The following is a 25,592-nucleotide window of genomic DNA, read 5'->3' as shown; positions in this document are numbered from 1 at the left end:
ATGGAGCATGTTATAAACTTGTGTGTATATATGTATGTATTTGTTCATTCAGTCTCTAACCAACCAGGTAAAAAGACAGGAGTTGTACTGGATCATTTAAGGTAAAGGGTTCTGAAGGTCAATCTACATAGGAACCTGTATTGAAAAGCCATTTTAGCTACATCTTTTTGACAAATGCAATTAACAAAAATACCACACATGCAGTAATGTACAGGTGACTAACATGACACAGTTCCACTACTTTAACTTCTCATACATTATAAAGAATAAAAACCAAGCAGTAAGATGACTTCGGAACTAGAAATGGAGCTAGAAAAGGCATGTTGCTTACATTAAGCTTCAAGTTTAGTTGCTTTAAAAACTGCATACTGCTCTTGACTCAGTAGACAAGCTTTATAAATTCCATTGCCTGTTTGCTCCATTTTATTTCACATTATAGTCTACTGTACAAAATATCAGTTGAGATCACAGTTGTGACAATAGCTTACTGCTGGCTTAAAACATTCCCTGAAGACAATTCACAAACCTCACAGCAACTTTACTCCTTGTGTATGGAGAAACAAGTTTAGTTCTGTTATTTTAGCATCCCTGGTGCAGTCTTCTGGGAAAGGACAAAAACAATCTTCTTTTACAAAAAGCAAGAGCTGTTCCCCCCACCTTGTTTTAATTGTGCATCTGTTTCTCAGATGCAGCACATTCACTCTCACAGCATCATAAAGGAAGAACTACTTATGTAGGCACAACATAACCTACATCCAGTACACCGACTTTGACACTTTCTAGAACAGGTTTAATTTAATTCCTTTAAGAATATAACATGAGATATATTCACTAAAATGTTGCCTTAGTAAGTAGTTTGGATCTAGGACAGTCAGAGAACTAAATACTATAAAACAGTACTGTCAAAGCCACAGAGAGGAATGTATTTTATATAAAACCTTTAAAAATAGAAATATAAAGCAAAATTTTATTTCTTTATTTTTAAGTTGGTGGGGCCAGAACATACCATTGCATATTTTTCCCTGCAATACATCAGAAACTGAGAGACATCCCCTTAATAGGCGCTGGTAAAACCAAACCCACCTGACTGGAGATGTCCATTGCGGCATGCCAGGTTAGTACTGTCATTATAGACCTCCATTTGCGGCTTGGAAATTTGCAAAACTGCCTGCAGCTTCTCTACATAGTAGACAGAGGGGGAGGGAGGAAAAAAGGACAAAATAAACAAAAAAACCAAAAATGAACCAAGAAAATTTATGTTTGTTGAACACACAAATGTCAAGATTGGCTTTGTTATACTTGATACAGGGTTAAAGATAAAAGGAGTATCTCTAGCTATTCTACACGTTTAGCAAATTTGTAAGAAATTTCTGTCAGTATAAGCATAACTGAAAACAGCTTTAAAACTAGCCATTGGTGGCAGAGTCAATTACAACAATCTTTCCAGCCTAGTGACTGTAGTTATTTCCCAAAATGGTCACGATTAATTCAACTTCATTTACTAAATACTAGTGTTAATAACCCATTTCTGAAAGTCCTCCCCAGAGTGTTACTTTTGACCAACTGCAAGGAGCCATCCCTTTCCTGCATATTAAATGTTTCACTTAAGTGGTAACAGCCAGTCAGCATCTTACAGAAACCTCAACTGTTCAAGTAAAACACCATAGATACATTAAGATAATGTCTCTCAAGATCTCTCTTTAGAAATATAATTGCCTTGAAATTAAGTCAATAAAATAATCATACAAGCTGTGTTATTTAAGAGCTTAAGAAACATCTGAATACAAGATTTATAAGGTTAAAGATTAAGGAGAAAGAAATTAACTCTAGGAAGTCATGATAAACTAGCCAAAGCGTATGTCAAGGTATAAGGCTGCAGCTAACCCGGAACAAGACAGTCTCAGGCTTGTTTGTTCTCTACAGCTCACCTACCACTCCTGCTTTTCCCACTGCAGTTAAAAACCTGTAGGCCTTACTTTTGGTGGAAGAATTGCCATTCAGAGCTTCCGTATCATACAATCAACAAGCATAAACACCTCCTTGCTGCACTTCTTTGAGTATTACTGGTATTTTTCCAGCCTTTCTGCTTCATTCATTTCTTCTGCCTGTTCCTGATCACTCACTGCTTGGCTTCCCTGAAAAGTATCTTTAGGCCCAACAGTTTAAGTGACAGTTTAACAATAACATCCAGACTGAACAAGATGTGGTTTAGAGTGAAAACTTAGTAGCCACAGGCAAATACGAAAAGCTACAGTTCAAGATTAGTATGTGCACCCAGGGTTTACTTTGCTTTACATTGAAAGCACTGAAGAGTCAGGTACAGTAAAACAAAAAAAAAAACAAGGGTTAAGTCACACAAGAACACCCTACAAACAACCGCAAGCTTTGTAACTTATAAGAAGTTACCCTAAGAAACCTCCCTCTAAAGAAGCCTAAGAAAAGTCCTTTTAGTATGACTGACTGCAAACACAATGTACTATTTTAGCAGGCGCAGCACTACTGAAGGAAAACGGCAGAATAGTCTACTCCCTGCCCAGTGCATGCAGTCTGAATGGAAAGTACAGAGAGAAGCTTAGGAAACAAAATTAGTATTAACAGACTCAGTAAGATATTAGACAATCAGTTAAGGTTTGGACAATACTTCTGAACTTAAAACAAAACAAAACTTTCTAGTGAGTGACCATAATAAAATCAATTGGCTTGGGCAGGGATTCAGGAAATGCTATTTGTTTCAACACTACAGCTTGAGACTGGGGTTTTATCACAATTACCAATGGCTTAGAATTAATCCAAATGTTGCCCAGCTTCAATTTACATGCTGTCTTCCCATCACATTACATATTAACATGTAATTTTAATATTGCACAGAAAATTACTGAAAGCCAATATATAACTTTTCTTGAGAGACAGTGTAGCTCTAGAGCCCTCTGGAGCAGTAAAATTAAATTGAGCTATTAAATATTATTCCATGGCATTAGGAGGACACTACCACCTTCAACTTACATGCTTTTTCCCTATGACTCCAGACATTGGGGGGAAAAAAAAAAGTTTACAGAATCTCATTCATTATTTCTCCTTGATGATACCACATTGACATAAACCTACCAAATAAACACCATTGCAGTCATTGTCTTATTTAGGCAATGCTAGACCTTGAGTTCAAGGTAACATTTCTAATTTTAAAAAAGGAAAAAAGAAGTTACCCTATAACACAAGTCTCAAGCAAAACCACCATCACATCCAAGAAAGTGAAAAAATCCAAAAAGGTGTCCATGGAAGCCCATATCTATACCTTAGCAGAATTATTACCAAAGAGGATACTGATGATACTTGTATGATGTGCTATGTCCATCCTTCAACCAAAATACTGAAGCTAATTGTAGTACACAGAAAGGCACTTGTGCTGCAGGAAATCTGTCCCCTACAGAAAGGGCCTCTGAAATGAGAGACCACTGACTGATACAGCACGTGTATAGCATTAGAAGTGAACAGTGTTGCACTGGACATTATGTTTACCTATCTTTACGAACAGCAAACTGCTGAGCTGCTGAGTTTTATGTATCAATTATAGAAAGCAAATACCCCTCTGTGATTCTAAATATATCAAACATAATGATTCTACTGCGGGTGATCAGTCATCCAGGAGAGATCAGGTCTACAAAGACTAACAGATCAAGACATCCACTCATCTAAATAACTGCACAGCTACCATACCCTAAACCATGCCAAAAACACGGACTGCCACTAATTCAAATGTTAGAACTTGGAAGCCTCCTGACAGCCAGCACAACTCAAATATTCTCACTGGACTGCCAAAGTGGTCAGGTCACCTTGAGGCGCCCTGAAACATACCTGGAGTAACTGCAGCTGTCATAGTACAGCTTTAAAGAGACTACGATACAATAATTTAGGCTCAAGATGAAAACAGGCTTCAAAATAGTAAAGCCATTATCCAAGATAAGTAGCTACATCTTCTTAGTTGAACATCAGTAGTGTGATGACACATGGTGATAATACGTGGGTGTGATCAGACATCATGCTCCCATCAGTGGTCAAGCACCCCCATCAGCAGTGTCATGCAACTTAAACTTACATTGATGATTCAACACACTTCAAAATAAATCAAAGCTCTGAGCACTTCTAAGGGACAGTTATAATCCATATGATTTAATGTTCAGTTTCTATGTATTACCAAGGTAACTTGCTTGACTGGGTAGCATTTTAGTTAGTCTGCAATCACATCTCTGCCTAGCAAGCAGGATGAAATATCTGATATTATTGTTAACTCTAAATCTGTTCTATCCTGCAAGATAATGCAATGAAGGAACTGCTTACTCTCCCTTAAGAAATTAAGAAATTCCACAGGGAAAATGCTTTTTGATCTTAAAAGTTAGATTCATAGGAAAAATCACTTTATCGAACCTTTAGAACTTCAAGAGCCTCACGTTTAGTTCAACTACAAAAGCATCTCTACACCACTTAAAAACTTCCAAGTAACAAGCTAAAAGCTACGCTTAGAATTGCACGTGCAATTCAACTCTACGTTACCTTACATTTCCACAAAATCCACATAAAATGACATAATAAAAAGAGATGCTGTCAATACTTGAAAGTTGGTTAGATGGTATAACAAATATTACTCAAATAGATCCATAATGATCAAGTTTGAAGGGATTTAAATCCATTGGAATCTCTCTCCAAACACGATCCTTTTCCTTCCTGAAGGGCAGATGGCTTCACATGCTCCTTTCTATCCAAATTTTGCTCTCAGGTACATTGAGGCAGATCCTTAGTGCAAACTAAACAAGAGCCCATGTAGAACAAAGTACTAAACTTCTGATAACTTCAAAGTAAAAATAAAATCAAATAATACTTGACATTAACTTACGCAATAAACACTATTCTGTCTGTTTACCTTTCAATCTGCACGAGCAATACAAATAGCATGTGATCACGCATTCAGGTAGTAGAGATTAATGTGCCAGCTTGACTTCAACTTTAGGTTTTTCTGTTATGTTAACCATTATCTTCTCCAGCACAGCAAGTGAGCAACTTATCAACGTTGCAAGTGCTACTTCAGTAACACAAACAAGGATGAAGCACTACGCACAAAACACAGACATTGCTACTTCAGGGTTCAAAGAATAGCAATTTTTTTAAAGAAATCCTACTTACTTGCAATTAGGATGTCAGCAACAAGACATAGCTTATCAAAGATTGTTAACATATAATTTCTTTCACTCTTTTGTTCCCTAGTTTATATTATTTCTAGAAATCAGCCTTTAACCCTAATGAGTAAAAATCTTTTCTACATATACTAAGATTCTACTGTCAAACACCTGCAATAAAGCGTAGAAACCAGAAGCCTATTTCACCTATGCTCCCTTCGCTTTTTTCCTAAAAGAACTAAGGATACCAGGAACTCAAAGGAAACAAAAGAAATTCACTTTCTTGTGGCTGTCACAACTTCCCTGTCAATTACCAGCTAGGACCACAAAATCACAAAGCGTATGTAAGAGGAGGAAAGAACATGGGTTTTCCTGTCTGCTCTATATGCTCCTAGAAGCGGCAGTTAGAAGAACTCAACACAGTTCAAGATTAAGGCTTCAGATGCACAAATTAAACTCAAGTACATTTGTTAGTTCTTCCTTAAAGGGCCATTAAAAAGTAATCTTTATTTTCATTTTACTGCCTGAACTGCAAGCATTTCCAAAGTTCTCAATTTAGAGGATGCACTGCACAAAACTGTGGGTTTGTTGCTTTATGGGGGGATCTTTGTTTATCATGCACAGTACAATGCTATTTCCAATCCTGCCTGGTTTACTCTGTCTGTTAAGAGCTTATATACAACACAATTTTGACAAAGCTATACAACACTATGCTCTGAAGTGATCTTACCTGCTAGTCTTAAAATAGAGCAGTACTAGATAAAAACTAAAGCATTAGGATTTCATAACCCTGTGGTCCACATGATGCTAAAGAATTATTATTATTACTGCGCATACAGAAGGCACACTCAGTACTCGTGATCAGCAGTATATCATAAGCTTTACTAAGTTCTAACACAGAAATCCTAAGCTAGCTCCAACAAGAGTTAGTCAAGACTTCTGCAGCTTATGAGTCAAGCATGCTACGATATAAAGACTTACCAGTTACTTTTACACCTATATATTAAGGCATAGGGAAGCAGGTCATGAGATTCCAATTTCAAAATCCAACAACAGCATTGAAAAAATATTACTCTCAACTAAAAGCCAAACTTAAGAGAGCCTACACAGATAATGACTCTTTCACTTTAAAAATCAAAGTAATATATTTGAAGAATGCATATGGGGAAGTTGTGCAAATAATGACAAGATTTCCAAAGTCATGAATTGTAAATGGTACCTAAGAGCTGCAAGCGATCCTTGGCCATTGCCAAATTTGTCATCATTTTAGACTGCAGACGTCGAGCCCGTTCACACTGATCACCTTACAAAGAAAAATGAACGTTAAAACATAATTTGGCAAACCAACTTTTTAAAGTACTAAAATACTGACACCCAGGCTTTCCTTTTCTTTCTCCCACCCCTTATCTACCCTCTCCACTAAGAAACATCATTGCAAAACTAATGAAAAAATCCTAAAGCTTTCTATTTATTCAAGAATTTTGTCTATACTATCTGCTTTACAATACTGCTCATAAAGCAGTGAGAACCCAAGCACTGCTTTGCATATTTTTTAACATTTAACACTGACCTAATATGTGTCCAGTGTCACTGCATTTTCCTCAATGGAAGTCGAATAAAAAAGATTTTTTAAAAAGCTTGAAAAGTGACTGAGAGGCAAGTACAATTTTAAATAAATCACTTAGTTCAAAATGAACAGATTTAAATTCAGTTGACTGTGTCCCTTTACATTTCAAAACACACAGAATTACAGACATTAATATCACCACTTCCTAAAGAATAACGTCTGCTCAAGTCAAGCTTTTTCTTTTTCCCTTTTTTTTTTTCTAATGTGCAATTTACATGGGTTGTATCAAATGCCACTAGTATTGCTGCATAAGTAACTTGTCACAATATACTGTTTACTAACATTTCTAAACATAGCTGAGGAACAAAACAGCAGTCTGCAAAAGCAGTTACAGGTTTGGGGTGTTGGTTATTATTCTTGTTATATTTTCAGGAGAGAAATTCTTAGGAAGTCTGTCACTACACCTATTTCTCCATGGTATATACCTGCTTCTACACTACAGCTTAAAATGTTTCCGTATACACAGATGGCTTTCTTCCTTTGTCGGAAATGTTCAGCTATTTTGGCATAAGCTATTCAGAAGCACAACACTAGACCATACTGAATTGGGGTGTTTGTTTTTAGTCATACTGAAGGGAATATGAAATTCTGCATGAGAACATGAACTGTCAGCTCTGACAAATCAAAACAGAATTCAATATTTTGACATTCCCATCATGTAAGTGTTTTACTTCAGAATTTTCATGAACTGCTTATGATTTTGGATAGCCTGAAGATATTTGGAGCAAGATTTGCATGTGTTATAGACCAGAACATTAAGGTAGAACAGAGAAATGGACCAGTACTCCCCTACAGCTAAAACACTCGAATGAATGAATTCATACAGCAGACCATTCCTACCATCTACCATATTTAGCAATATTGATTTCTCACTCTGAAGAAGTCATAAACCAGAATCTTTACCACAAAACTCAAAACTGGCTTACCTTGACCAATTACTAAGACAGCTATTCCTTTTTCCAGTTCTTCAATTCCTTTCTTATACCATTCAACAGCTTGTTCCTTTTGTCCTGCTTAAAAAGGAAGTGAACCCATTATTTTCTGTAATGAATTAAAGCTTAGGAATGGTTCCATATAATGCTATGTAAAACAAGTAAGAGGAAGAAGGAGGTATTTGAACGAAATCCTCCGATTTAAAAAAAACACTTAAAGGGACACTGTCAACTTGATATCTACTTAAGTTTCAAATGAGCTTTTCTATTAAAAACAGGTACTACACCAGCCTCAAATCACTTTTAGGATTATTTCTACATCCACCCTGCAGAGATCAGTCGCCCTCCCCCACCAACACCCGCCAAGATCTCACGCACACAAATCCCCAAACAAACAATACCCCAAATAAAGGGTAAAACGGCTAGCCTACACAGTTGTTCACAACAGAAATGGTGAATTTTATTGCTTTTATTTCTAGACCGTCAAATTGAGACATGCCTCTCAATCTTCCAGCAATAGCCAATACCAAAATAACACTAGAAGCGCAGAAACTCAAAAAGAAAAGCAATGACTCTAAGATACTACTCAAGTGAGACAGGAGAGTCTTCCTCTGGTTAACTTTTGTATAGAGCAGCAAACTAGTCATAGAGGTATTTCTTTGTTCATCCTATCATGAAACTGCTTTACCATAGGTGTACATCAACCTTCACACAAAGTACAATACATGTAGAGTTAGAACAGAGCTCTGTACCAACAATGTCCTAAACAGATTCCACAGCAGACACAACCATGAACATGGCTATGCCTAACCTACACTATCTAATGCCATGACAGCAAATGACCCGCTGGGGAGACATTAGTATCTACTTCATCTTGTTCCCCTTCTATAAACCCTCTGCATTAATAACATACTTGCCTGCACACGGAAACACACTTTTGCAAGGTAGCTATGTCATACTAAGCATGCCTTTCCACACAGGAAAACAGCACATTAGGTATTACAATTTAAACCTGATTAGCATTAACAAGCTGCTACTGCTAAGGGGAAAAAAAAGCCTAGAACAAAACCTTCAGATACCATTATCCTAGTTTCACAAGAGATGATGTTTCACCAAACTATTCCTAAGTGTCAGTTACCAATGACTCTGTTGCTTCTGCACTCAAATCTTTCGATAATTTCAGTACCAAATCTATTTTCTAGCAAATTGCAGTGCCAATAAAAAATATTTCAACACACTTCTAGAACCCACTTAAGGGTGTTCTCTTGCTCCTCTCCAGATGCAAAAATCTTTTAATAAGATTTGGCAAGTTACCCTGCACGGGTAATTCCCACGCTTTGCTCTTCTTACCAACACAAACCACAGGAGCAACACCCTCCCGTAGTTGTGTACATTACACACCTTGGGAATAATCTTATTACCGCCCTTTTGCCACCAGCCTCATATATCCTGACTGTTAAGGACAAAGACAGATATATTAAATCATGGAAGCTGAGTGCCTTTTATCTTCTGCGTGGCCTTTTTTCTTTAAGCTTCTCCCCATCACCTATAGAAACTGTTTCAACTGCGATGTAACTCTAATGCTGATTATGGCTATTAGAAATCAAATCTGAGATGATTTCAGCCACCTCTGTTGTTGCCTGAATTGCTTTGTTATTCTGAAGAGCATGTGCAAACATGCCAAGGTCACCACTAAAATCTCACTTCCACCTTTTAACTGGAGAAGTTTTAAAAGCACTATACCAAACCGCACTGTTCGCCAAAGTAGCGCTCTGAATCCACACAGGATGGTTTACTAGTTCTCAGTGATTAATACATTCAATGTCACATTCCTTGGAAGCTGTTGATTTGCTGTACTGGGTCTGGCTGGAATGGAGTTAATTTTCTTTGTAGCAGCCCCTATGGCATTGTGGTTTTGATTTGCGACTAAAACAGTGTTGATAAGACACCAAAGGCTGGACTACTGCTGAACAGCACAACCTTAAGATTTTCTTTTCCCCGACTCTATATCCCCAGTGAGTAGGCTGGGGGTGCACAAGAAGTCAGGAGGGGGCACTGGCAGGATGACTGACCCAAACTGGCCAAAGGGATATTTCATATGACAATACATAATTCTCAGTAATAAAAACTTGGGTAGAGGAATAACTGGGTGGAAGCCAACTTACAAGGCAGCAATTGCTCAGAACCTGGCTGGGCATTGGTAAGCAATGCCTATAAGGCATTGTGATCCTGTGTTTCTGACCCACCTCTTCCCTTCACTTACTAAATGTCTTTCTGCTGAACCACAAGTTTTCTCACTTTTGCTCTTCCCATTCTCTCCCCTGTCCCACTGAGGGGCATAAACAAGCAGCTGCGTGGGACCTGAGCTGCTGGCTAAGGTCAGCCCACCACATGTACCTTCTCACTCCCAGGAAAAGATGTTAAGCTTGATTTTGAAGATACCAAACCAAGAACATTCATTTCACAAATAATTCAGAAGCATAAAACTTACCAGAAGTGCTACCATAACTACTGAAGTACACACAGCTTCCAGAACAGCAAAAACACCCCATAATTAACGAGATATTAGATGATCCAGAAACCCCAAACATTTTGCATGCTATGCCTAATATACAGCTTTCTGTTGGAAGCGATACAAAGCTGTTTACATATAAAATAAATTCAAAGTTATGCATGTATTCTAGTAAAAACAAATAGCAAATAACAAATCAATGTATTAAAGCAAGGTGAGTTCTTAGTGCAATGAATATTGCAGGTGCAGGGTTGGAACAGTTTTGCAACTGCTTGTGCTAGCAGCAAAGGCCTTCTTAGTAAACGTATGACCTGTGCAGCTAATTCATATATGATAACTCCAGAAGTATATACAAATGAAGTTCATGATTAAAATCAGTATTTGAAGGCCTACCCTTCAAGCCACCAACAGTTAGAAGCCACAACAGTGGAATGGGCACCTGATAACACAAGACATTCGTAGTCTTCACAGAACAATCACCACCACAGAAGTTTTAAGCTACCCCACCTCTGTTCATGATTTGCTCCTACAACCCTCAATGCTCTTACACTGTATGTCTGTTCGGAACTAACCTTGCTGCACCTGGTGAGGTTTTTCCTCCCAGAGCTTATCACTGCTACTCCCCAACTATCAAATGCAAAGCAAGACACATCCCTCGCTTTTATGGTGCTCTCAGCATGCAGCTTCTATTGCAGGCCTGTTCCTACTTTTTTTTTTCTAACATCCTTCTCTAGGAGAGCAGTTTCACTACAGCTCAACTGAAAGAGTATAAGGTACTCCGATGTTTCCAGAAAATTTTAAAACACAGCACAGCATGCCCTAAGGACTATCCTTTGGATGCTGACAGAGTTGTGCTGCTGCACTTAGAATAAACGGCCATATCAAATGCAGTAGCAATTGCCTTGTTTGTTTGGGTTTTTGTTTTTCTTTGTTTTTATTTTCTAGGAAAAAATAAAACACAGTTACTCCTGTGTTTTATTTAATCAAACCCTAAGCATCCTCCTTAAGGTCTTCTAGTCACATAGTGATAGCTTTTTCAACAGTAAGCATATCAAACAGTTTTTGAAAAATACATTTTTTAAAACTGCCAGAATACGAATAAATATTTCTTAAAAGTCAGACGACTCCAAATGAGCAGTTTGGGAGCCGAATTTCCTGAAGACTCGCCTCAACACTTCCATCATTTGCAATGACAGTACATTAGCAGATGCACCCTTACCATTCTCGCTGGTGCTTCTGTTGTCCGGCTGGCTCGGTTAAACCGAGCGCTAGTTACAGTCACTCCCCGCCCTCCGCATTAAAAACTTTAAAGCTATTACAGCGCGACAGAGACCTGCCTCGCCTGGGACACCGGCCTGCGCCTGCCGGATGCGGCCGGACCCGGCTGAGGCGGCGGGGAGCGAAGCACCGTAACCGCGTGCAGGCGCCCGCACGGCGTCCGCCCCCCCGGCGCGGATCGTTCGTGACCCGTATGTCTCGCACAAGCGAGTTTTGTTTGTTCTCAACTCAAAGCGGCAGCCCCGGTCCCCCGGCACACGGCCGGAGGGCCCTGCCCCCCCTCCCGACACCGGCCTGCCCGGCCCGGTTCCCACCGCAACCCGGGCGGCCGCCGGCGCTCCCCTACCTCTCTCGTCCTCGTCGATGCGCAGCGCCATGGAGATGCACTCGAAGGCCCGCTTGTGGCAGGCCCGCACCGTCTCGGGCGCCCCGCCGGGCTCAGGCGCGTCGCTGGCCCCGGCCCTGCTGCCCTTGGCGGCCATGAGGGCGCCGCAGGAGAGGCGTTCGCAGAGCCAGGCGAAGAGCAGCCCGAGCTGGAAGGCGACGAAGCGGAGCAGGGCGAAAGCGGCGAAGAGCGGGTACGAGAAGTAGTACAGGTTCCGCTTGTGGGGGGACGCCGCTGCCGCCGCCGCCCCCGCCGGCGGCACGGGGGGGGCCGGCCCGGGCGGCGAGGAGGGCGAGGGCCCGGCGGCCGGAGGCGCGGAGCTGGAGCCGGCTGAGCCCTTCTTCTTCCCTCGGCCGCCCGGAGAATTCATTCACCGCCGTCGCCATAACCCGCTGCCAGGGACTGACAACAACCGGCCATGGCGGCAGCGGCGGCGACGCCCCTTTCGCTCGGCCCCAGGGGGAGGAGTGCGCAGGGTCCTTCCCAGACAGCGCCCGCCGTCGCCCCGTGCCTCTGCTGCCGGCGCGCCGCAGCCACAATAGGAGGCGGGGACGGCTCCGCGGGGAGCCTACAGCTCCCGGCCTGCCCCGCGGGCCCGGGCGGGACGAAGCACCGTGTCTGTCAGCGCTGTGCCTGGGGGGCGGCGGCTTGCTGCAGCCCCGGCCGAGCCCGCGGGATTTCAGCACACCGAAACACGCCGGGCGGGAAGAGGATGAACCTAATTAATTTAATAACATTAATTATTCCGAGTGGCGCTGTGAGCCGCCCCGCAGCGCGGGTCCTCGCGTCGCTGCCGGCGTGCAGGCGTTGTGGGAGGCAGGTCAGGAGGGCTTGGGGGATTTCCCCCCTCCCAAAGCCGTTCGGGGTGCGCAGCAGCCGGTGCCCGTCCTGCCGCCCTCTCGGATCGCCCCCGAGAGGATGGCAGTGGGTGCTCCGGTGCTTTGACCGCTCCACGTCTGTATAGGATTCAATCCACGTTGAAGGATTCAAAACCTTCAAGCAAAACAAGCCCCCTGCCAACAGATCACAACCTATGGTCGCTGTTATCCACCTGCTGTCTAACGCACCTCCCCACTCCTGGGCGAAACAGTAGGAAAGCTGGTGAAGCAGCAAGCCGTCACTGAACTGAGGGACACACAGAGTGACACCGGGAAACACTAGCCCTCCAACATCGCCCATGCGCCCACCTTACAGCCGCAGGATGACATGACGCGCCCCGCCCCGCCCCGCTGGCCAATGGGGAGAGCGGGCTGAGTGGCGCAGGCGCAGTTCGCTGGGGGTCGGTGCCGGCGGTGCGACTGCTTCACTTACGTCAAAACAGTTTACGACGTCGCGCGCGGCGGCAGCGGTTGCTGCGGAGAGGCTGTGGGTACCCGCTGAGCGCCGGGCCCGCCCGCGGGTGAGAGCGGGGGGTGGCGGCTGGGCACGGCCGAGGCCGCGCTGACCCCGGCGGGGGCCCGGGCTGGGTCCGTGGCGCTCTGCGCGGCGTGTGGAGCAGGGAGCGAGCGAGGGAGGGTGTTTGCCTTCCCGCGGGCGCTCCCGGCCGGGCGGCGGAGCGGGCCGTCGCGGGGGACTCCTGTTTTAAGTGAGGAATGCCGTGTTTTGGAATCCTGGTACCGTCTTCTTCGGCCCCTGTCGTGGTTCTATGTGCGGGCAAAACGCGTACAAGTTTCGTGGGGGGGGGGGGGAAGGAAGCACGGAGCCACTCCGTTTGCTCTCTAGTAATTGTGCCTCAGTCAGTAAGTAATGCAGTATCGTCTGCTAGCAGTGGCCTTCACCTCAACCTGCTGACCGGTTTCTTTATGGCTTTCCAGATTCCTGTGTGTCCAGCGAATTCCACTTTCCAAATCATGGAGGCAGAGCAGATCATGGAGGGACAGCCGCAGGTACTGCAGGAAGTGCTCTATGTGCATCATGCTACATGTGTAAAAGGAGCTTTTTCATTTTGCTGACCGTGTGTTATTTTTCAGGTTCCAGAAAATCCCCATTCTGAATACGGCCTCACTGAAAATGTAGAGGTAACGAAGATTTTGTTGTTGTAAAGTACAGGGGAAGTCACATTCCTGAGCCAGGGGGAAACATGTTGAGTCTTGAGTCTAACTTCAGCAAATATAATGTTTCTAAGAAAGTCAGATGGAAACTGAACCTACAGAGGCTGGTCCCTTACCTAACTGGCTGTTAATACATGTTCTGTTGCGTTGCTTCTGTGATACTAAATGGTACTGAAGTAAATAATGAACCTTTTAATGAGGTTTTTGGAAGTGTCCTAGGATCATTGTCTATTCCATCGCCATCTATTTTATATATGTATAATTTATTGTGCCACAAAAAGCCAGCCAGACTTAAATTACAGGAAGCAAATAGGAGGAGTTGATGGAATTTCTATAGAAGTATCAAAGGGAGGGATTCTTTTCATATTCACAAATTAATCCAAGCTGTCTTTAATTACTTATGCTGTGAAAGAGTAGACACAATCCATTCTCTCAGCTGTTGGTAACAGGGTGGGTTACGGTAATAACCCTACGATACTTCCTTAGTATTTCTTATTAAAGAAGATCCTTCAGTCTCCCTCCATTATAAGCTTTCTGCTAAGCTTTTGCAGAAACCTTCTCTTAAACATCCTTTGTGACTCATCCCCTGCTTGTCTGTTGGCCTCAACTTCTGCTACAGAACTTTAACATGTTGGATGCGTTGGTCCCGTATCTGCAGATACGTGTATGCTGCCTTGAATACGTTTGGTTTACTAGCAGTGGTAGGGTACCCTTTTTTAACTGCAGTTAATGGTGTAAGATGATTCGGCACTTCTTGACCAAAAGCATTTTGGAAGCATTTTGCATGTTTTCTTCAAAGGGTCCATCTCTACTTTTAATAAAGCATGGTCTTGAAGTGCTTGACTTTGACAGAGTCCCCTTGGTCAGGCTCCACCTGAATTTCTCGTGCTCTTAGTGTTTTCTGTTCGAAGTGCATGCACACAGGAGCCATGTAATTGAGACTGCTCTTGTTAATAGTCATTGCTACCTCAGGGGTGTAGAATTTAAATCTCTGAATGCAAAAACAGAAATAAAAATGATGGAGATTGAGTATCTTCTGATTTAGCAAACTCGCGACTTCCTGACATTGTGTGACCAAAAAGTAAGAATTTAACAGAAGGCTCCTCTGGGTTAGGTTTTAGTGCAAGGAAAAATATGCACTTAAATTTTCTTTAATCTTGCCAGTAAATTGCAGAGAGATGGGTACTTTGCACTCACGCTTCAAAGCAGATGTGGCTGCTATTACCAACGTTCATTCCCCCCCCCCCTTTTTTTTTCTCACTTCAGAGGATAGTAGAAAATGAGAAAATAAATGCAGAGAAAACATCGAAGCAGAAGGTGGATCTTCAGTCGTTACCCACACGTGCCTACTTGGATCAGACAGTTGTACCTATCTTACTACAAGGACTTGCTGTGCTTGCAAAAGAGAGGTAAGATGCTTCAACATCCCTTCTGTTCTTGGGGGAAAAAAGTAAGTCTCAAACGTGGGTGCTATGTCACCTTTGCAGGCCTCACACACCAGATGTGGATTTGCTAGTTGTGAGAGAGTCGTTACAACAGGTTTGTGAACCTATGAATTACTATGATTGACCATGCAGGATATGTTCCTCACGTAGGTGCATATGGCATGATAAGTTATTATTTGAATTGGTGATCTCCCAATGAGGAATGCTACTGTAAAGGTTTTGGGAGTGGGGAGGAATGCTTTTTTTTAATTAGTTTTATCACATAATTCACCTTATAGAAAGAAGGCAAGAAGTTGTTCTAGCTTTGAGGAAGATTTTTGTAGTGTGGGATTATAAAGAGTTCTGCTTGCCTTTTAAAAGACAGACAGACAAATTTGGCCTGATATGCATCTGTTGAAGATGAAAACATTTTCTAAAGGATGAGGCTGATTCTGTACTGTCAACACAGAAGCAAAATGGTAATTTGTCCTCTGAGTAAAGGTTATGCTGCCAAAGTGCCCCAAATCTCTTGTCAGTAAATGTAGAAGGGTATTCTTCCATAACAGCAAACAGTTTTTCATCTTACCCAAATTAATTTCAGCCTTTTGGTGTATCTAAACTACTGGTGAGTCATACCATGTGTAGTTTCCCAGTGGTGCCAAAATAACACGATCAGAAGCTGGTATGGGTGACCCTAATAGCATCACAATACCTACAGGCAGAACAACCACAGTGTCTTCACCTCAAAAGGAGTCGTGACTTTGAACTGTGGTGTACAGACAGCTAGTTAGGCAAAAGAGCACCCTGGAAGGTACACCCATGTGTCCACCTGCACAGCCTGCAGGTCTTCAGCTGACATCTGTGGGAGCTCTGCTGTGGACTGAATGTAAAATAGAGCCTGAGGTGGATCCCACACACTGACAGTCTGGATACTTGGGCTACAGGCAAACCTGGTTTTTATTTATTTTATCTTTATAGAAGGAGCTGTTCTTTATGGGGATCACTACAGCAGTGAAATTGGAATATTGATAGAATAGGTTGAGGAACATACAGGAAAAAACCATAACAGTGCCAAACTGCCACGGTCAAATTGGCTATTCAGTTGAGCATATTAAAGTTTCAGGGGTGAAAAAGCTGAACTGCCAGCTCTGCTGTATAATCTTCTGCTTAAAATTGGACTGGAAAATAACTAATGAATGCTAAATATATTTTTCTAAGGAATATAGGTATGTTCAGGGAACAGCCCAGTATATCTGATGACTGTCTAGAAGTCAGTAGAAATTATAATCCAGAATAGTGAGCATATGGATAAATGACATATTTGGGAGGAGTCAAAACAACTTTTGTCAGGTCTTGTAAGTCTCTTGGAGTTGAAGGAGTGAATGAACTCCTTCATTCACTCTTTCATTGAATGTCTTCATTCACTCCTTCAATGAACTCCTCCATTGAAGGAGTCAGTGAGCACATGTAAACAGGAATCCAGGCAATAAGTCTGTTTAAATTTCCAAAAGGTTTTTGATGCAGTCATTCACTAAAAGCTTTTAAAGGGAATTAGTTGCTGTGGGCTTAAAGGAAAAACCTTTATGGATGAGGAACTGATCGGAAGGTATGAGAGAGAGTAGACAGAAATAGTGAATTTTCATGGTGAAATGAGCTCAACACTAGAATTGTTTAAAACAATTTGAGGAAGTGGCTGACAAAATTTGTTAGATACTGAGTTTTCCAGAACAGGTTGGGTTTCCTGTGGTTTTTGTTTGTTTGAGTTTTTTGAGTGTTTCTATTGTTATTTTTGTTGTTGGGAGTTTTGGTTGGTTGGTTGTTTTGTTTTGGGTTTTGTTTCTTTAAGTCAATTGATTGTAAGTAATTGCACAGGAACTTCATAAACTCAATGTGAAATTATGGAAGACTGCTGTGAAATTGAAACTATGAAATTGGACATATGAAATGACAAAAAGGGAAAGATGGAATACAAATAAACACAAACTGATGCACCTGGGAGGGTAATGCTAGTGACAAAATTATTCTTCCCCCTTGTGAAAAAACATCTTTAAACTGTCAAATGTATATGTCAGTGCATTGCTCATTCACAAATAAATTCTGCATGGTAGGACTTAGAAATCAAAGGGGTAAAACCAAGCATAATGTCACTATTTAAATTTATAATGTTGTCACATTTTTAATATTGTGCCTAAGTCCAATTCCCCTGTATTCTGGTAGAACATGGAAAAGTAAGAATGACAAGGCGGTCAGAAGTATGGAATGCTCTCTGTATACAGAGTGACTGAATAGATACCTAGAAAAGACACTTCTGAGAGAGAATATATCAGGAATCTGTTGAATCATGAATAGCACAGACATGATGAGTTGGGATGGATTGTTTATTATCTCTTCTGATACAGTAATCCAGTTAAGTGAAGCAGGTAGCAAATGCATAATGGACAGAAAGAGGTGATCCTTCACAGCTCACATCATTAAGCTATATAATTTTTTGCCTTAGGTTGAGGACATTAACATTTTATTTGGGGTTGAGGGCTAACTGGACAAAGTTGTAGAGGAATCCACCCAGACTATTACAAGTGCTAACACAGAACTTGGTACATGCTTGGAGGCCAAAAGGATGATCCACAGAAATATCTCTGTGCAGTTCTTCCCCTCTCCCTTTTTTTTATGCTCTTTATAGGCATATTTGCTCACTGCCAGACCTTTGGCCTGACTCTGTGGAGTAAGTAAGTTTATTCTGAGGGCAGGATCCAAATTGGCATGATTCATGCATTGTAGCTAGTAGAACTTTTTGAAAAAACCTTGCAGATGAAGGCCAGTGATCAAGTGTCTGTTGTTGACCTCTTGCAAGTTACAGCACCGAGAAAACAGCTCTAATGCACAAAGCTACACAATAACCATTTGAAGAAAATGAAGCAAGAAAGCACTGACGGATTAACTTTCACTTTATATAGCATGAGTTACAGAAATAGGCAAATGTGTGTAACTTCCAGTGGTGCATACAGTATTTACACTTACAGAGTGTACCTAGTTATAGCTATGTGGCTGTTCTAGCAAGTCAGTAACATTGAAACAGCAGTGACTAAGATTCCGTCTTAAAAACTTTCTCCTCGGATGTAAACTGGAAGTTTACAGGGTAACTCTAGGGAGTTGGTCATCCCTACATCAATGCTTGTGTCTGGGAGGAGTTATACTGATTTTAAGGTAAGGTAATTAGTTCTTCAGCTATTTAATTTAATCTAAGAAAAAATAGTAACTTTTTATTTATTTTCTTCTTTGCAGACCACCAAATCCCATTGAATTTCTAGCAGCATATCTTTTAAAAAACAAGTCACAATTTGAGGACCGAAATTAACTCCATAAAAATGAGGACAGTTTGGCTGCTAGACTGAGATGTTCATTTGCCACAGTTGGTTTTCTGCTGTAAAAATCCTTTGGAACTTTGAAAGACTTTGTGTCTTTCTTAATCACACAGTTTGCTTTACCTTTTGAGTTATTTAATAAAGAACACTTTACATTTAATTTGTTCACTTGTTTTAAACTAGCTATTAAGAGACTTTCAAAATAAAGTACAGAAACTGCACTGCTGGATGAAAGTCTGAATAATTCCACGGGGCTACATCACCTGAAGGTATGACACAAAGGGGAAAAATTCCTTATGGGAATCACATGGGTGATAATGTATATAACTTACTTTGATTTTATATAGCACCTTCCACATGCAACATGCCTAAGCAGAAAGCAAACAAATTAAGAGCAGTTAAAATTTATTTTGAGGAAGTATTGATTAAGCAGAGGGGAGAGAACTTGCTTCAGAGGTCCACGAAATGGGTGTTTAGTTAAAACAAATGATTAGATTCAGCAGCTGAACAGCTCACCTGCAGACAGCGTCCAATGCAGATGTGTACGTTCATGAGGTGTGCTGTTCAGCATTTGTCATTGATCTCCTGTGACTGTTGTGCTGGATTTAACTAACAAAGTTTGAAGGGACTTGCAAAGGTTCTGTTATTCAGTTCTCTGTATTGCTACCCTAGTTGGAATGTTCTGTCTCTCTCCAAGATAGAATCATAGAATATCTCAAGTTGGAAGGGACCTGTAAGGGTATCGAGTCCTTGCAGGACTATGCAAAACTAAACCGTATGACTAAGTATCATGCAGAAGCTCCTTGAACCCTGACAGGTTTGGTGCTGTGACCACTTCCAGTGACTGACCACTGCTCGGTGAACAGCCTTTTCCTGATGTCCAAGATAATCCTAATCTAAAATACCAAGTATTCTGATTCCCCCCACCACCACCACCTTTTTTCCTGCCCATTAACATCTTTTTCTGACCCCTTGTTTATTTTTCCTGTAATCTCAGTAAGAGTAAAGGCCACAGACCTCAGGGTACACTATAAGAAGCTGCACCAGGAGATGGGAGCAGAAGAAAAAGACACAATTAAGACAGTAAAGTGTTGTGAAATACAGTAGCAAGGCTCTCAAATACCAACGTTGTAGCTGGAGAACTGGCTAGCTAGGTTATTGGCAAATGGGTACAGGGACTAGCCCAGCCCTCAGTATTCCCATTTTTGTTTTCTGAAACTCATAACAAGGAGCATAATAAACGTTGTTCACTAGTGCTGAATACGGGAATCCACATTAAGCACAGCCCAGTTTTTAACAGACTGGGAGAATGATGATAATTTGTTTTGACAGTCACAGAAATGGTAAATTTGGCTTCCGAGAGTTCTTGATTAATCAAAATCTTAAATTTTATTAAAATAAAGTTCAATACTGCCATCTTTCTTGCCATTCCCGTCCCCATTCTGTGTTTCTTATCTAATTGCTGTGACAAAGCAGGCAGTTAAAACCTAGAAAATTAAATCCTTTGCTGCAAGGGCTGGAGATGTTTTCTGTGTGATGTTAAAAGCTGGTTTTTGGTTTTGTTTTTTTTTTTTGCAATTATGCATAAATTCACAAAAAGACATAAATCTCTTATTTGACTTGTTCCTATAATGACTAAAATATATATGCTGTATTGGCAGTATATTAGGTGGCGCACTGCACAAATAATATTTTCCCTTTGTTCTCTGCCATCTAGATGACTTTCCTATGGTAACCTGAAGATTTTTTTGTTTTAGCATGGCTTTTCTTCTTTAAAAGCCTAGATACATGCGTGTAAGAGTGGCCAGAAGATAGATCCTTCAGAGGAAAACATTTTTCAACTGTGCTAACTTGCAGGGGCTGGGATGAGATCTGGCTGTTACTCCTAGTAGGAAGGCTTTCAGTATTTTACGTATTTCTTAATATGCTACGAGGGAAACATTGAATTAGTGCAGTCCAAGACAAGTAAGACTGGGGAACAAAAAAAAATTAAAGAAACCTGCAAACACAAAGCCAAGCCTAACAAGTTCTAATTTGGAAAACATACAGAAATTGTGGAATGAAATTAGTAATTCTATTGCATTGTGGTGAACAGACTCTTCACCAAACACTGACACTTTCTGGATTGAGTGACTTTCTGGAATGAGTAACAACATTTCAGTGAAGACAAGGAGACACCATAAAGACTTTGTAGTGCTGTTTTTATTGCTGAAGCAGCATTCCAAGGTTTCATCCATAGGTGGCAACATTGCAAGATTGTAAGAATTGTTAAATGGGTAGGAAAAAACCCCAACTCATAGCAGCCTTCCAGTATCTGAAGGAGGTCTATAAGGATGCTGGGGAAGGACTCTTCCTTAGGGACTGTAGTGGTAGGACAAGGGGTAATGGATTCAAACTTAAACAGGGGAAGTTTAGACTGGATATAAGGAAGAAGTTCTTTACAGTGAGGGTGGTGAAGCACTGGAATGGGCTGCCCAGGGAGGTTGTGAATGCTCCATCCCTGGTGGTTCAAGGCCAGGCTGGACAGAACCTTGGACCACGTGGTTTAGGGCAAGGTGTCCCTGCCCATGGCAGGGGGGTTGGAACTAGATGATCCTAAGGTCCTTTCCAACCCTTACTATTCTATGATTCTATGAACTATCCATGCTGCTCCCCAATTTCCATGTTGAAAAGTTCTGCAAGACCATACAAAAGGAAGCAGTTCAACTATTAATCTTTCCTAGACAGAAGATTACACTATATCGTCATACCTGAATTCAGCATACAATCAGATTTCTCATCTTACAGTAACACTCATCAAGCAGCTGCACAAAACTTGTAACCACTCCGGCTTTCTGCACAGCTCTTGCACCAACCTTGAATCTCAAAGCACCGGTACCAGTCTTAAGGTGAGCTGTCCCTCAGCAACAACAACCCACCTACTAAGCTGCTGGTGCCACTGTTTGCTACATGCTGTCACCTGCTGTTGTCTTCCCATCTAGGCTAGCTGAAGAGAATGGAAAAGCCATGTTCACACAGTGATGATGTTAGAAGATGTACTGCAGCAGCTTTTCTGGACAGCTTCCTTCAAGAAAGTAAGTTGAAATGTTACTAGCAGCAATGAACTCACCAGTTCTAAGAAATTAATCCTAGTGATTCTTGCAAAGGTATGACAAGTCAACAAGAAAAGTGCAACCATATTCCTTTACCTGTTAAATTGGCTTCACCAATTCTCTATCTGCTGCATAGGGAAGCCTCCGTAATGGGAAGAAGATGGTAAAGTACTATCTGAATAATCAGATCACACGTGAATAATCCAGTTGTGAAAGTTAGGAAAGTAATGATAAAGTCCAAATTTTCAAAGCATTTACTTGTTTTAAACATTCCCCACTATAAAACAATGAAAATTTTGTGAAAAGACTTGACAGATGCTTGCTGTCCCAATTTAATCCAGAAAGAAGTACTATTTTTCCTTAGCAAACACCAGTTCTGAGGGCTTCAAGAGAAATGTATTTCATTTTGAAGTACAAATTAAAAACCAAGTGATTTTACATTTATAAAAATGAGGAACTCATAAAAAAAATGAACAGATGGAAAGGGCTACAAATTATTAATAGATGTAGAATAAAAGCTTGAATAATTGAAAATGTCAACTTCAGATGTATGACAGGCCACTGCTAAGTAGCTGAAAACCATTATCTCTTGATTCTTGAACAATTATTTTTCGGTTTTCTCCACACCACCCTAGGTAACTGAGTCAGTATATGCTCTGAAGGGCAGTAAAATTAAGCAGAAAATAAAACAGAAAACCTGGTCAACACCACAGCACACCTTCCAAGATGACTATTTTAGATCCAATATCCAGACATTACTATTCATTAACTGTGAAAGAATTACATAGGACTCATATGCAGTATTTTGAAGTCTGCCTCTTTTAATGATTCCACAGAGAACATTATCTTTTACCTTGAAGGGGACAGTGACAGAAGAAAGTAAAAGCAATTCTGATCAAAGGGTTCTATATCTTCATTCTCTGAAGCCTGTTACCACCTAAAAATACCGTTTGACTTGCCAAATCTTTTTTTTTTTTTTTAACCTCTGATTTATCAAGGACTTTCTCCAAAATCAGTACAAGCTTTGAGCTATCAATTTTATTTTCTGAAGTGCTGTCACTATTGTAAACGCAGTCTGATCAAAAGAACTTCTCTCTCCTCATCTGACTTCCTCCAAATGAAGCAGCTGCTTTCAAACAAATGAAAAACATGAAAAATTCTGACAGATACAAGCAGTTGAAACCAGTAGGTTGGAAAGGAAACACATGGAAGAATCCCTATGCCTACCATGCTTCATAGAGTACAGGTTTTGGTTTATTCTTATCACTGTACTAATTATGTAACACATTATTCTTAGCCAAGCCTTAGCTTGAGTTCCTTGCCTCCCCTGCACATGAGAGAAACAGACTGAAATAGTAGGTCTGAACAGGTAAGTGCTCCTGTTACTTCTCCCTCTTCAGACAAAGCAGGAGGCTCTCCCAACATATCCCATGCTTCACAGCATTCAGCTGAAAGCTCAGCCCAGTTTTTCAGCCCGTGGCTAGAACCTGAGCACAAGGAAGCCCAGCACCAAGCACCACCATCTATTTAATTGAAGAGCCTGCTTTTCTGTTTCTGCTGCTTTGATTTTTATTATCTGGTACTGAGGGAGTCCATCAGCAGCCCTTAAAGAAAAAAATCCATTATCAGGTGATAGTTTAAAAAGAGGAACCTAGAAATCACTAAATGCTGCTCAGTTGTATTATGTCCACCTGCAATAGGGAACAAAGAAAAAATCCTAATGTCACCCTTGCCACCCTGCAATTTCACTGCAGAAATTCCTCCTGTAGTAGTATGGATGATAAGCTCTGGTAGGAACAGGCAGAAACTGAGGAGGATGTCCTCCAGCTCCTGGAGGACTGAGAGCGTTAGTTGACAACAGACAAGGATGGAGATTCATTGGAAAACGGGCTGCCATGGTGTTTGTGGCACATGCCACAATCCAAGGAATTGCAAAAAAAGCCTGCGCTTTTTACGACCTGCTAACACTAAGCCGCAGTTGTTGCTCTGCATCTATATGGATGCTGTGTTCACATTACATAAAGACTTTATCCCAATCTACATCTAATCTTGATGAGAAAAAACTAGATACAAGGAAAGAAAGGTTGATGAGAAAAGCAAGGGAGAAGGAAACTTAAAAAGGATGCACAAGGAGAAAAGGGATCCAGCTGAGAGGCATACAGCAACAATAACAACAAAATATTTAAGAAATTTTAAAAGGCAAGCTGAAGAGGAAAAGCCAAACCTACATTAAGAAAGGTAGTAAACCCTGAAGAAAATACATATAAATTTTTTTAACTCATTAAACCATCTAGATTACCATTTGGAAATTCTTGTATTTTGAAGTGCTTGGAGGATATGCAAGCTCTTCCTCTAAATGGTAGAGAGGAATACCAGGCAATTAAAAATTATTTTAACCCCAGTTCCCCTAAGATGTTTGCTCTAGCAGTCCCCTCTAACTCACAATGGTGCATCAAAACTTGAGCTATATGCTGCATGACCTTTTTTGTAAGTATATAATCACACCATTTATTTTTCTCCATGGAGTAAAATTATCACCTGCTGCATTTAGTTAACTTTGTTGAGGGATTAGCACTAAATGCTGGAACTATTCCCAGTACTGAAGATTTGTACTGTAAAAGACTTGAGAGTTACAAATGGGTATCGCAACTGCCAATATAGTTTCATGTTAAAGCAGTCAGGCTTTATCGACAGATAGTTCTTCCAGTCGAGGCAGAGTTATAATCCACGTTAACCTTTTTCAACACACTATTTGTAAAATAACAATGGAATAATGTAAGGATAGATAAAGCAGTGAAGGCTACATAAAATGTTGGACATTTTCTGGGATAGTCAGGCCCCATTTCCTCATGACAACCCGTTACAACTATTATTACTTGGAGAGCCCAGTCCTTATTGCCCCTCAGCTGCACTGGGAGGCCAGTGCCATGGGTGCAGAGGAGAATCCTCACTGATAAAAACGACATCAGCCGTATCTGCAGCACGAGCCTTTTTGATCTTGAAGACATACTGCAAACAATGCCTCTGTCCCTCTCATCTCCTTTGTTTAAAAAAAACCCAACAAACCCACACCAACCAAACCACACACACACACAAGCTCTGTATCTTGCATGCATTTATAACTGGCTCGAGGACTTTATGAAAAATAAAATCACTGACGGGGACGAGAATGTGTTTCCTGACCTGGCCCTAGCATTTTCCACCTCACAAAGCATCATTCTGCCCTAACACCTTCATGGCTGCAATCCCTCATCGCCCCTGTTGGGGCCTCCCTCTCTCCTGGCTGCATCTCGTCGGTGGCTAAAACTGCCTTTCTCTTCGCCCCTTTTGTACTGGCCATGCTCCCCTTCCCAGTTCTGCCTTATCAGCTATTTTGAGCTATGCCTGGTAGCAGTCCGTTCACCGAGCTGATTAAAAAAAATAAGGGGGTGATAGGCTGATAGGAATTGGAGACTTCCACACAGAGGTACTCCCGCAGCCCCCGCTGCAGGACGCGGCACCGAGGACGTACGGGCACGGACAGCGACGCTCCGCAAAGGAACTGTGCGAGCTGTGAAACCGGGAGCGCACTCCCCGTGCTCTCTGCCGCTGCCTTTGGGAAACGATGCTCCGTCCCTCGAAATCCGACCTGCTCCCACAGCCCCACCGAGACTGGGAGAAGCCGAGGAGGCTGCACCGTGCTCTCCTCACAGCAAGGGGGGAACCCCCGGCACCAGAGAGCGCCGCTTCGCTCCCGACACCACCACCCCCCCTCACCTCCT

At 41.5% G+C, this 25,592-nt stretch overlaps 2 protein-coding genes and 1 long non-coding RNA gene across 12 annotated transcripts in view; 2 read left to right on the top strand and 1 right to left on the bottom strand.

Moving 5' to 3' along the window:
* SPAST (spastin) overlaps window positions 1-12,448 on the bottom strand; it is a 39,093-nt gene extending 26,645 nt beyond the window's left edge. The window contains exons 1-4 of one of the 6 annotated variants that reach the window (XM_030499389.1): window positions 11,864-12,448; window positions 7,722-7,808; window positions 6,388-6,471; window positions 1,084-1,179 (exon numbers count right to left, since the gene is read on the bottom strand). In XM_030499389.1, the coding sequence (XP_030355249.1) occupies window positions 1,084-1,179; window positions 6,388-6,471; window positions 7,722-7,808; window positions 11,864-12,272 (676 nt within the window). In that variant the 5' untranslated portion in view covers window positions 12,273-12,448. The remainder of the gene's footprint in view (window positions 1-1,083; window positions 1,180-6,387; window positions 6,472-7,721; window positions 7,809-11,863) is intronic. The other 5 variants (XM_030499384.1, XM_030499386.1, XM_030499387.1 and 2 more) reach the window with 5 other exon arrangements.
* DPY30 (dpy-30 histone methyltransferase complex regulatory subunit) lies at window positions 11,879-18,960 on the top strand. Of its 5 annotated transcripts, none has more exons than XM_030499410.1 (5): window positions 11,879-12,095; window positions 13,717-13,788; window positions 13,873-13,920; window positions 15,220-15,362; window positions 18,660-18,960. In XM_030499410.1, the coding sequence occupies exons 2-5, from the start codon at window positions 13,753-13,755 to the stop codon at window positions 18,730-18,732; spliced, it is 300 nt and encodes a 99-aa protein (XP_030355270.1). In that variant the 5' UTR covers window positions 11,879-12,095; window positions 13,717-13,752; the 3' UTR covers window positions 18,733-18,960. The 5 variants fall into 5 exon arrangements, with proteins under 5 accessions (XP_030355270.1, XP_030355267.1, XP_030355269.1 ...); XM_030499407.1 differs by lacking the exon at window positions 11,879-12,095 and adding an exon at window positions 13,173-13,301; XM_030499409.1 differs by lacking the exon at window positions 11,879-12,095 and adding an exon at window positions 13,222-13,267.
* A 2,424-nt stretch (window positions 18,961-21,384) lies between these two features.
* On the top strand, window positions 21,385-24,206 carry LOC115613642. Its single transcript, XR_003993458.1, has 3 exons — window positions 21,385-23,410; window positions 23,911-23,914; window positions 24,176-24,206. It is a non-coding gene; the product is annotated as an uncharacterized LOC115613642 (long non-coding RNA).
* Window positions 24,207-25,592: the final 1,386 nt, after the last annotated feature.

This window comes from Strigops habroptila, chromosome 10 (assembly GCF_004027225.2).
Source record: "Strigops habroptila isolate Jane chromosome 10, bStrHab1.2.pri, whole genome shotgun sequence".
In the NCBI taxonomy this organism is placed as follows: domain Eukaryota; kingdom Metazoa; phylum Chordata; class Aves; order Psittaciformes; family Psittacidae; genus Strigops; species Strigops habroptila.
The sequence above is the reverse complement of the archived record's forward strand: the minus strand, read 5'-3'. Positions and strand labels throughout refer to the sequence as shown.